The sequence below is a fragment of the Callithrix jacchus genome, chromosome 9 (assembly GCF_049354715.1).
Source record: "Callithrix jacchus isolate 240 chromosome 9, calJac240_pri, whole genome shotgun sequence".
In the NCBI taxonomy this organism is placed as follows: Eukaryota; Metazoa; Chordata; class Mammalia; order Primates; family Cebidae; genus Callithrix; species Callithrix jacchus.
In genome coordinates, this window is record NC_133510.1 from 111,882,816 (window position 1) to 111,894,916 (window position 12,101).

The 12,101-nt window shown below is 45.9% G+C and overlaps 2 protein-coding genes across 5 annotated transcripts in view; one reads left to right on the forward strand and one right to left on the reverse strand.

Moving 5' to 3' along the window:
• SVOP (SV2 related protein) overlaps positions 1 to 12,101 on the reverse strand; it is a 105,265-nt gene that overhangs the window by 83,895 nt on the left and 9,269 nt on the right. The gene's annotated exons all lie outside the window — the stretch shown is intronic.
• The window catches only part of USP30 (ubiquitin specific peptidase 30), an 88,251-nt gene that overhangs the window by 4,063 nt on the left and 72,087 nt on the right, over positions 1 to 12,101 (forward strand). The window contains exons 1-3 of one of the 3 annotated variants that reach the window (XM_078337206.1): positions 1,002 to 1,140; positions 8,000 to 8,053; positions 9,103 to 9,201. In XM_078337206.1, coding sequence (XP_078193332.1) covers positions 9,155 to 9,201 — 47 coding nt within the window. In that variant the 5' untranslated portion in view covers positions 1,002 to 1,140; positions 8,000 to 8,053; positions 9,103 to 9,154. Of the gene's footprint in view, positions 1 to 971; positions 1,141 to 7,999; positions 8,054 to 9,102; positions 9,202 to 12,101 lie in introns of those variants that run through there. The other 2 variants (XM_035257504.3, XM_078337207.1) reach the window with 2 other exon arrangements.

A 12,101-nucleotide genomic window follows, 5' to 3' on the forward strand; every position in this document is an offset into this window, starting at 1 on the left:
CAGATGTTACTAGAATCCCTTATTCAACAGATATTGAATGAGCACCTGCTTTGTGTCAGGCCCAGAGGTACTGCTGGGATCACAAAGGTCACCAGACTTCAACGCCTTTCTGCAGTGCTCATAGTCTACCAGGAGGGGATAAGAATTTTAAAAAGAAAAATAACGAGTATATATGGACATCACTATATAGATGGTTGGCACATTTTAAGACATGCTGCAAATGGCACTGTTTACAATAGCAAAGACCTGGAACCAACCCAAATGCCCAGTGATGACAGACTGGACAGGGAAAATGTGGCACATATACACCACGGAATAATACTATGCAGCCATAAAAAACGATGAGTTCGTGTCCTTTGTAGGGACATGGATGAATCTGGAAACCATCATTCTCAGCAAACTGACACAAGAACAGAAAATCAAACACCGCATGTTCTCACTCATAGGTGGGTATCGAACAGTGAGAACACATGGGCACAGGGAGGGGAGCATCACACACTGGGGTCTGTTGTGGGGGACAGGAGAGGGACAACGGGGAGTAGGGAAGTTGGGGAGGGATAACATGGGGAGAAATGCCAGATATAGGTGATGGGATGGAGGCAGCAAACCACGTTGCCATGTATGCACCCATGCAACAATCCCGCATGTTCTTCACACGTACCCCACAAGCTAAAGTGCAATAAAATATATATTTTTAAAAAAACACATGCTGCAAATAAAATAAACTGGGTGCTGGGAAGGCTCATGGTGGGGGTGACATTTCACATCTGGAACCCACTAAGTGAGGTGTGGTGTGAAATGGGCTACAGAGAGAAAACTACAAATGAGTAGAACCCACAGCCCCAAAGCAGCAACCCCAAAATTAAAAACATAAACAGTCCCCTAAGGTATTCACAGAAGATGGACACATAGCGAATTCTCCGAGGAAAGAAGGACATGAATATTTACGTGCATTATCAATTAATCTTTAGGGATGAAGGCGAGGTCAATGGATCAGCACCCTTGACTCTGAGCTATCACAGAAAGAAGTTGCTGTGCGGCCCGATCATCGTCCTTGAGTACTCCTTTTATCGCATCTTCTGCCCATGGCCCTCTACTGCCTTCTGGGGACTAACAGTGACCACTGCAACCCTTTAGAAGGTAATTTGTGGTATGTTTCACAATGTTTAAATGTTCTGTGCTCCCACCAGCTTTGTTCTGCTGGCAATTCATTACAGACATGGAAACAAGTAGGCATTTGCTTATGATACCAATAATGGCTGATTTGGGGCTGGGCATGGTAGCTCACGCCTATAATCCCAGCACTTTGGGAGCCGAGCACGCAGGCAGATCATTTGAGGTCAGGAGTTTCAACCCAGCTTGGCCAACATAGTAAAACTCCACCTCTACTAAAAATACAAAAATTGGCCAGGCACAGTGGCGGGTGCCTGAAATCTCAGCTACTCAGGAGGCTGAGGCAGGAGAATTGCTAGAACCCAGGAGGCAGAGGTTGCAGTGAGCCGAGATTGTGCCGCTGCACTCCAGCCTGGGTGACATGGCGAACTCTGTCAATAATAATAATAATAATAATAATAATAATAAAGAACAGCTGATATGGACTGTTAGTTTGCCATGTGTCAGGGTCCAGAGTTCAGTGCCTTATGGATTATCTTATTTGATATTCACTTCCACTATCCCTATTTTACAAATGAGGACACTGAGCACAGAGGGGTTGGAAGCTCGCCCAAGGTCACACAGTAAGTGGCTAAGCCAGGCTTTGGCAAAGCCATCTGACTTCAGAGTCTCCAGTCCCAGCCACCCTGCTATAGTCCCTTCTGGTGCTAGCATGCTGTTTGCAGCTTTGACTGTGATAAAGGACACTGGAAGTGATCATTAGGACAGGGTGATTGCATGGATATAGCACATCCACTTTTTAAATGTTTCCACAGCCATGCAGGGTGGCGCATGCCTGTAATCTCAGCACTTTGGGAGGCCAAGATGGGAGACTCGCTTGATCAAGCCCAGAAGTTCAAGACTAGCCTGGACAACATAGTGAGACCCTCATCTCTACCAAAAATAAAGAAATTAGCTGGGCATGGTGGTGCGGGCCTGTGGTCCCAGCTACTTGGGAGGCTGAGGTGGGAGGATTACTTGAGCCTGGGAGGTCAAAGCTGAAGTGAGCCATAATCACATTACAGCACTCCAGCCTGGGCAACAAAGCTAGACCCTGTCTCCAAAATAATAATAATAATAAATAATAAATAAATTAAAATGTTTAAATTTTTTTAAGTTGTCCTGTTTCAAAATAGCCAAAAGGCAGAAACAACCAGTGTCCACCAGTAGATGAATGGATAAACAAAATGTCACCAATACATACAATAGAATATTTATTATCCAGGCTCAAAAAGAAAGGAAATTGTGACCCATGCTACGACATGGATGAGCCTTGAAGATATTATGTGGAGTGACATAAGCCAGTCACAAAAGGATTCTACCTAGATGAGGATTCTACTATATGAGGATTCTACCTATATGAGGGGACCTAGAACAGTTACATTCACAGATACAGAAAGTAGGATAGTGGTGGCCAGGTGTAGTGGCTCATGCCTGTAATCTCAGCACTTTGGGAGGCTGAAGCAGGCAAATCATGAGGTCATGAGTTCGAGACCAGCATGGCCAATATGCAGAAACCCCATCTCTACTAAAAATACAAAAAATTAGCTTGGCACAGTGGCAGGTGCCTGTAATACCAGCTACTTGGGAGGCTGAGGCAGGAGAATCGCTTGAACTTGGGAGGCGGAGGTTGCAGTGAGCCCAGATCGCACCACTGCACTCCAGCCCGAGCAGCAGAGTGAGGCTCTATCTCAAAAAAATACAAAAACAAAAACAGAAAAACAAAAAGTAAGATAGTGGTTACCAGGGGCTGGGGAGAAGGGAGGCTAGGGAGTTAGTGTTTAGTGGGTGCAGCTGGGGAGGATGAAAACGTTCTGGAGGTGGATGATAGTGATAGTTGCACAACTCTGTAAATGTACTTAATGCCTTTAACTGTACAGTTAATTTTTTTTTTGAGACAGAGTTTGCTCTTGTTGCCCAGGCTGGAGTGCAATGGCATGATCTTGGCTCACCACAACCTCTGCCTCCCAGGTTCAAGTGATTCTCCTGCCTTAGCCTCCTGAGTAGCTGGGATTACAGGCATGCACCGCCATGCCCAGCTAATTTTGGATACAATTGTAGATGGTCTTGTTGGGAAGCCCAGGAGGGCAGATCACTTGAGGTCAGGAGATTGAGACCAGCCTGGCCAACATGGTAAAACCCTGTCTCTACTAAAAGTACAAAAATTAGCCAGGTGTGTTGGCTCACACCTGTAATCCAACTACTTGGGAGGCTGAGGCAGGAGAGTTGCTTGAACCCAGGAAGGGGAGGTTGTAATGAGCTGAGATCACCCCACTGCACTCCAGCCTGGGTAACAGAGGTAGACTCCATCTCAAAAAAACAAATTGTCAGTGGTAAATTTTATGTTACATATATTTTACTACAATAAACACACACACAGAAAAACACACACTCACATATACATATGCACACATGTTGATCTGTAAGGGTCAACAGGGCAAGATTGTTGAGGCTCATTATTAAATGTGCTATAAAATGGGCTGGGCACAGTGAGTGGCTCATGCCTGTAATCCTGAAATTTTGGGAGGCAGAAGTGGGAGAATTGTTCGAAGCCAGGAGTTCAAGACCAGCTTGGAGAACAAAGTGAGACTCTGTTTCTCCAAAAAGAAAAAGTGGTATAATATGATCCTGTGAGCTAGATCCTTGCTACTCAAAAACTTAAATGTGGTCCCAGCCAGATGCGGAGGCTCAAGCCTATAGTCCCAGCACTTTAGGAAGTCAAGACAAACAGATCACCTGATATCAGGAGTTTGAGGCCAGCCTGGCCAACATAGTAAAACTTCATCTCTACTAAAAATACAAAAATTAGCTCTACACGGTGACTTGTGCCCATAATCCTAGCTATTCAGAAGGCTGAGGCAGAATTGCTTGAACCTGGGAGGCAGAGGTGTAGTGAGCTGAGATGGCACCACAGCGCTCCAGCCTGGGCAACATAGTGCAACTCCATCTCAAAAAAAAAAAAAAGAAAGAAAGAAAGAAAAAAAAAAAACTTAAGTGTGGTCCTGAACCAGAGGCCTCAGCAACCCCTTAGGAGCTTGTTAGAAAGTCAGAGTCTTGGCCAGGCATCATGGCTCATACCTGTAATTCCAGCACTTTGGGAGGCTGAGGCTGGAAGATTGCTTGAGCATAGGAGTTATAGGCCAGCCTCGGTAACAAAGCGAGACCCCCATCTCTATGAAATACACAGAAATTGGCCAGGCGTAGTGGCCTGTGCCTGAAGTTCCAGCTACTCAGGAGGTAAAGCGGTAGGACTGCTTGAGCCCAGGAGTTTGAGTTTGCAGAGTTGTGATTCCACCACTGTACTCCAGTCTGGGTGACAAAACAAGACCCCGTCTCAAAAAAAAAAAAAAAAAAATTAACAAAAAATGCAGAGTCTCAGATCCTGTATGAAACCTACTGAATCAGCTTCTGCATTTTAACAAGTCTCTAGGCAATTTGTACACATGCTCAAGTCTGAGAAATACTGTTCTAGAAGAGTTTTGCTTAGGCAATCATAGGCATTCCAGAAAGACATTTAAGAAGCCTAACTGGTTTCGTCTGGGAAGGAGAACTGGATGGGAATAGGAAGTTTGGAGGGAAGACACATTTTCTTTGCTTATTCATTTTGGATGCTTCTGTAATGTTTGAGACTTTTAACCTGGGCCTCTACTGCTCTTACTATAAATATAAACAAGAACAGCAACTGTTGACCCAGCTCTAGCGGATGGAGCAGCACGTGGCTACGCGTGGCTACACTGCTTTTGTCCGTGGAGTGGGGGTGACATCCTGCTTGCTGATGGTCATGAGCATTCACTGAGCTTGATGAACAGGAAAATTGTGAGCAATGAGGAAATAGGAGCTTCCTGCAACCGGTCTTCTCCAAGTGATCACTCTACCTCGACTTTGGAGTCCATTGACCCTTGTAAAATGTAACTTTGAGAAAATAACTTAGCTCCCTGCAGTTTTATTTATTTATTTTTTGAGACAGGGTCTTGCTCTGTCATCCTGGCTGGAGTACAGTAGTGCAGTAAAGCTCACTGCACCCTCAAGCTCCTGGGCTCAAGCAATCCTCCTATCTCAGCTTCCACAGTAGCTGGGACCGCAGGCATGCACCACAGTATCCAGCCAATTAAATTTTTTTTTTTGGTAGAGATAGGGTCTCACTATATTGTCCAGGCTGGTCTCAAACTCCTGGGCTCTTGTGGTCCTCCTGCCTCAATCTCCCAAAGTGCTGGGGTTACAGGCACTAGCCACCACACCCAACCTCCCTGCAGTTTTATTATTATCGTTATTATTTGAGATGGAGTCTCACTCTGTCACCCAGGCTGGAGTGCAGTGGTGTGATCTCGGCTCACTGCAACCTTTGCCTACCGAGTTCAAGTGATTCTCCTGCCTCAGCCCCCTGTGTAGCTGGGATTACAGGCGCGTGCCACCACACCTGGCTAATTTTTGTATTTTTAGTAGAGACAGGGTTTCACCAAATTGGTCAGGCTGGTTTCAAACTCCTGACCTCGTGATCTGCCCACCTCGGACTCCCAAAGTGCTGGGATTACATGCGAGAGCCACTGCACCCAGCCTCTCCCCGCAGTTTTAAATCTGGACCTGCTCACATTTCTTTTCTCTGGCAAACCACAAGAAGTGAGGGCACTTTTGTTTATTAAAGTTTGTTTTAAAACAGAAATAAAGAGGGACCTTTGACATTAAATTATGCAGTACTCAGAAAGTCAGTCTACATTTTGAGTCAGTCGGGTTCCTAAAAGAATTTATCAACTTTATGAGCCAAGATTTCCTGAGGGGAAAAAAAGTAATATGAAAGAAAAGAAAATAGCAGTGGCATATGTTAAATATATGAAGGCTTTTCAAAACAGGCTGGCTCACAATTTCTTGCCATTTGTTGTATGTGAATATATATAGTATATAATTTACCAAAATAGCAGGGAACATTTGTTTTACATAATTTTGCTATTTAAGGAGAAGAACTTGAGGAAATAGCTGTCAACCTAAAGATCTTGTTTGTACCACCATAGAATTTTCCTTGGTACCTTAAATTAGGGCCTGTGATTTGATTCAGGTATTGTTATTTATTTATTTTTTTGAGACAGAGTCTTACTCTGTTGCCCAAGCTGGGAGCGCAGTGGCATGATCTGGGCTCACTGCAGCCTCAACTTTCCAGGCTCAAGGAATCCTCCCACCTCAGCCCCCCAGGTATCTGTGTCTACAGCTATACGCCACTATGCTCAGCTAACTTTTTTAAAATTTTAGTAGAGACAAGGACTTGCTATGTTGCCCAGGCTGGTCTCAAACTCCTGAGCTCAAGTGATCCTCAAAGTGTTGGGATTACAGTCATGAGCTACCATGCCCATCCCTGATTCAGTTATTTTATTTTATGTATTTATTTAAGATGGACTCTTGCTCTGTCGCTCAAGCTGGAGTGCAGTGGCACGATTTTGGCTCACTGCAAGCTCTGTCTCCCAGGTTCAAGCGATTCTCCTGCCTTAGCCTCCCCGAGTAGCTCAGATTACAGGCATCCGCTACCATGCCTGGCAAATTTTTATATTTTTAGTAGAGATGAGGTTTCACCACGTTGGCCAGGCTGGTCTGGAACTCTTGACTTCAAGTGATACTCCTGTCTCAGCCTCGTAAAGTGCTGGTATTACAGGCGTGAGCCACAGGAAATTTTCTCTCTTTTCATCTGGGCTTCTGGAGCTTTATCCCTTGAGTTCAGCCTATTAGAGTTCAAGCTATCAGGCTGAAAAGGAAGCTTAAGCTGTGATTATCCCTGTGTGGCATTCAGAGTCCTGCATGGAGAGGTGGTCCACCGTAGTAGAGAAGAGAGCCCAACTCTGCAAACAGACTGACTTGGGTTAGTCCCCTCCCCACACCACTCAGTAGCTGTGTGACCCTAGGTAAGCTGCTTCGCCTTTCTGAGCCTTGATTTCCTCACCTGTAATATGGAGATTGTGATTCCTACCTCACAGAGTTTCCATGGAGATCAAAGGAGTCTACCTATTGATAGTATCTGAAAGAGCCTAGCAAGACCACTCCGTATTTCCATAAGCATGTACTGAGGGCTGACTATGTGCTGAGTGCTGGGGTCTAATGAAGGATGAAATTGACATGGCCCCTGCCCTTGAGAAGTGGATGCTCTGGCTGGGAAGGTGGTTAATATAAAAATAAACGAATACATCTTTATACATTTGCAAAGGAAATATGTCTTGAGGAGGAAGCAAACAGGGTGCCAAGTGGGGACAGCAATGGCACCCAAGGAACCTTTATGCCCTAGAAGGTGGGTGCCGTTGCTGTCCCCACTTTACAGACGATAAAACTGAGGCCTAAAGAAAAAAAGTGAGTGATCAGAGAAGACCTCCCAGAGGGAGGTCAAGGGGACAAAGGTGTTCCCACACAAATCGGGGGAGAGTAGAAAGAACAGCTAGTGCAAAGGCCTGGAGGTGGGACCAGGGACCCACCTCAGAGGTCAGAGAGGCAGCTGGGATCACACAGAACCCTCAAAGTCACAGTGAGGATTTTCTGTGTTGTCCTAAGACCAGTGGGACTTGGAAGGGTTTCAAGAAGCAGTAAAAGTGTGGGAGACAATCAGAGTTAAGTTTTGAGATGGTCACTCGGCATGTTCTCCCACAAGAGGAGAAATCAATGGCAGAAAATTGGTTGCTGTTTTGTTTTGTTTTATTTTGTTTCGTTTGAGACAGAATCTGTCTCTGTCATCCAGGCTGGAGTGCAATGGTACAATCTTGGCTCACTGCAACCTTCCCCTCCTGGATTCAAGCGATTCTACTGCCTCAGCCTCCCAAGTAGCTGAGACTACAGGCGCCTGCCACCATACCTGTCTAATTTTTGTTTTTTTTTTTAGTAGAGATGGCGATTCACCATGTTGGGCAGGCTGATCCTGAACTCCTGACCTCAGGTAATCCGCCTGCCTTGGCCTCCCAAAGTGCTGGGATTACAGGTGTGAGCCACCATGCCCACCCCAGAAAGTGTTTTTAAAATATAAGTTTTAATATTATTAAGGTATTACAAGGCTGAGAGATCATGAGATGCAAACCATTGACAAGATATACTCTATCATACTTACAGATCCCAAGAAGTGCCATACCACACTGTGAGGGGCACACACGGCAGCCGCAGCATTTGTCAGGAGGCAGAGGGAATGCGGGGAGAACAGGAGCAAGAGCCTTTATTGTGGTTTCCCAGGAAAGAAATGGTCAAGGCAGAGGCTACAGATTTAGGATCGGTTCGTTTGAATAGTTTCGTCCATCTCTGGAGCATAGGGGCTGTCACTGATTGTCTCATGCCTGGTTCTGGGGTGATGAGGGCAGGTAGATGTGGCCCAGAGTCTGGGAGCTGGATAAAGGAGGCAGCTGAAGGGAAATGAGGCTCTGGCCTGGTTGGTTTGTATAGGAAAGGCATGCTAGCAGAGGAGCTGTTTGCTATCTCTAGGAATTAGTTATCTCTGAGAGGGGCAAGACCCTCCACAGGTCAGCAAGGCTCCAAGATGTCAAAGTATCAGAATACAAACAACCAAAGGCCTGGTTAACACAAAAAGACAGATGAGGAGGAGTCAGGGAGGCCAGGAAGGAAGCTGTGTGGCCAGTGGGGGAAGAGGTGATGGTGGTTTGGATTAGGGGGGTTGCAGAGGTGGAGGGCTGAGGCTTTTGCTACATTTTCATCCCTTTCTCCCCAACTCTTCCAAATAGTACAGGAAGACATCTTCACAGGGAGTTTCATCTGCCAGTGGAAGGCAGGGTTGCAACAAGGGGTCATCTTGTTTGGGGAACTCTATCAAAAACACTGATAACCAGCATCCCTCAGCTTTGTCCCAGATACCCTGGTGATGTGGCCTTGGGCATCTTTGGAGTCTCAAATTTATCAACAAATGGACTTAGATGCTGTGCACTTGGAGCAGCAGAGACTGCCAAGGTCACTAACATATGGATTTGCTTTGTCTCCTTCAAGACGAGACCTGGGGCACTCCCTCTGCAGGATCTGAGAAGAGTCTTCCCAGGAGATGAACATCTGTCTTCAAATATTTGAGGTTCTGACCTGTGAAAGAAGGTACTTCTCAACTTGAATCCTAAGAACAGAGCTTGAACTTCTGGGTATAAGAAAGAAGGAAGCAGATCTCAACTCAATATAAAGAGGAGCCTCATCAGGCAGAGAAGTCCAGAGATGAAAATGGCTGCTTTAGAAGGCTCTGGGCTCCCTCTCATGAGAGGCATTGCAGCAGAGGCAGCTGTCCATGTGATTGGCTCAGGAGTAATGATATTTAATATTTATACATCACTTCAGCATGCCAGGTCCAAGCCTGAGTGTTATAAACTATCTTATATAATACACTCAACAATCATAAGAGGCAAGTATTATTAATAACTAATTTCAGCCAGGCACAGTGGCTCACGCCTGTAATCCCAACACTTTGGGAGGCTGAGGTGGGAGGATCACTTGAGCCCAGGAGTTCAAGACCAACCTGGACAACATGGCAAGACCATGTCTCTACAAAAGTTTAAAAAATTAGCCAAGTGTCGTGGTGTGCACCTGTGGTCTCAGCTACTGGAGAGGATGAGGTGGAAGGATCACTTGAGCCCAGGAGGTTGAGACTGCAGTGAGCTATGACTGTACCACTGCACTCTAGCCAGGGTGAGAGAGCAAGACCTTGTCTGAAAAAAATCCAGTTTAGACAAATAAACTGAGGCTAGGAGAGGTTACACCAGTGGTCCCAGGCCTTCTAGATAATATACTGTGTACTAGGACCCTGGCTCAAGTAGCTCAAAAACCCATGATCTTGACCCATTAGCCAAAGCTTCTGTACCTGAAGCCAAGAACACCCCTGAGGAACTGATTAAAATGCTGATTCCTGGCCATACTCTAGACCTAATAATGCTTTTGCATCTCTACAGAGTGGGACCCAAGAACCTGAATTTTAATAAAATGTTGGTGGCAGCCATAGAAGTTTGAAAGTCACCAGCTGATGCCTGCCCGCTCTGAACTGGGGAGATGGGGTGTGAGGGGTTGGATATGAGGACCTTTAAGTTTCCTTCCCTTTCTGAATGTGTTAGAAGTCTAGAATTAATGGAAATGTTAGTCCTCTGTAGATTTTATTTATTTGCATTTTTCTGCCATCCCAATCGACCTGAAGAGCAATAAATTGTTCCTAGGTTAGCGGACCACTAGCTTATATCCTGGACAAAAGGTAATGATAAAAAATAAATTGGCCAGGAGTGGTGGCTCATGCCTGTAATCTCAGCACTTTGGGAGGCCAAGGTGGGCAGATCACAAGGTCAGGAGTTCCAGACCAGCCTGGCCAATATGGTGAAACCCCATTGCTACTAAAAATACAAAACATTAGCCAGGCATGGTGGCGCATGCCTGTAGTACCAGCTACTCAGGAAGCTGAGGCAGAAGAATCCCTTGAACCCAGGAGGCAGAGGTTGCGGTGAGGCAAGTTTACACCACTGCACTCCAGCCTGGGCAACAGAACAAGACTCCATCTCAAAAAACCAAAATCATAGTCAGCATTCATGAAGCCCTTATCAGGGGCTGGTAGCTCCACTAAGTACATTATGAGATGATAAGAATATTATTATTATCATCTCAAGGAACCCTCGTGCCCTAGGAGGCGAGTGCCATTGCTGTCCTCACTTTACAGATGATAAAACTGAGACCTAAAGCAAAACAAGAAACTTGCCCAAGATCACCTACCAAATTAGCCAGAACGTCAGGATCCAAAACCAGGTCTGCCCGAGTCGACCACACACACACTTGCTCATTCTCTGACTTGGCCTCAGCGAAGAGGAGTGGGTTACTCTTCGGATTGGAGGACTTTTGAAAAGACCTGTGCTACAACTTTCAAGGTCATTTGTCTTTCTAATTTTTTTTTTTTGAGATGGAGTCTCACTCTGTCACCCAGGCTGCAGCGCAGTAGCATGACCTCCGCTCACTGCAGCGTCTGCCTCCCAGGTTCAAGAAATTCTCACCTTTCAGCCTCCTAAGTAGCTGGGATTACAGGTATATGCCACCAGTCTTGACTAATTTTTGTATTTTTGGTAGAGACAGGGTTTTGCCATGTTGGCCAGGCTGGTCTCGAACTCCAGATCTCAGATGATCTCCCTGCCTTGGCCTCCCAGAGTGTTGGGTTTACAGGCGTGAGCCACCGTGCCCAGCCCTAGAGCAGTGGTTTTCAACTGGGGCAGGTTAGTTTCCTGGGGCATCAGCAATGTCTAGAGACAGCTTTGATGGTCACAACTGGTGGGAGTGAGAGTGACCTCCGGTGGGTAGAGGAGGCCAGAAATGCTGCTAAACATCCTACAGTGCACAGGACAGCCCCCCACTGCAAAGTATTTTGTCTGGTCTAAAACGTGAATAGTGTTGAGGCTGCAAAACCCTGGGTTAAAGGGTGAATGAGATGCAATTAATAATTACACCAGGCTGGGCAGGGTAGCTCACACTTTTAAGCCCAGCACTTTAGGAAGCTGAGGCAGGAGGATTGCTTGAGCTCAGGAGTTTGGAGGCTGTAGTAAGCCATGATGTAGTGAGCCATGATCATGCCACTGTACTCCAGCCTGGGTGACAGAGTTGGGGCCTGTCTCAAAAAATAATAATAATAAGTAAATAGATAAGTTCATAAATATACCAGAATAACTGCCATGATCCAGGCTGGTGCCAGGTACATTCATCTAGAGAGCTGAGAATGAGGCTTGTAGAGCTGAAAATGCCCTCAAAGGTGACCGGGCACCCCCCTGTGTCTCAAGGAAGCTAAATAAATTGCCCACCATCATGCAACGTTCACATGCAAATCTGCATAATTCTTTTAGACAGCCCAGAGAAGAGTTTAGCTGGGGCCGTAAAGCCACTGTCTAGGCCAGTGAGCCCTGGAATAATCCTCCCTAAGATCCACGGCCAGCCGAACAATGGCCTCTTTTCAAGCAGACTTTCTTTTCTTGGCCTCCAGACAGTTG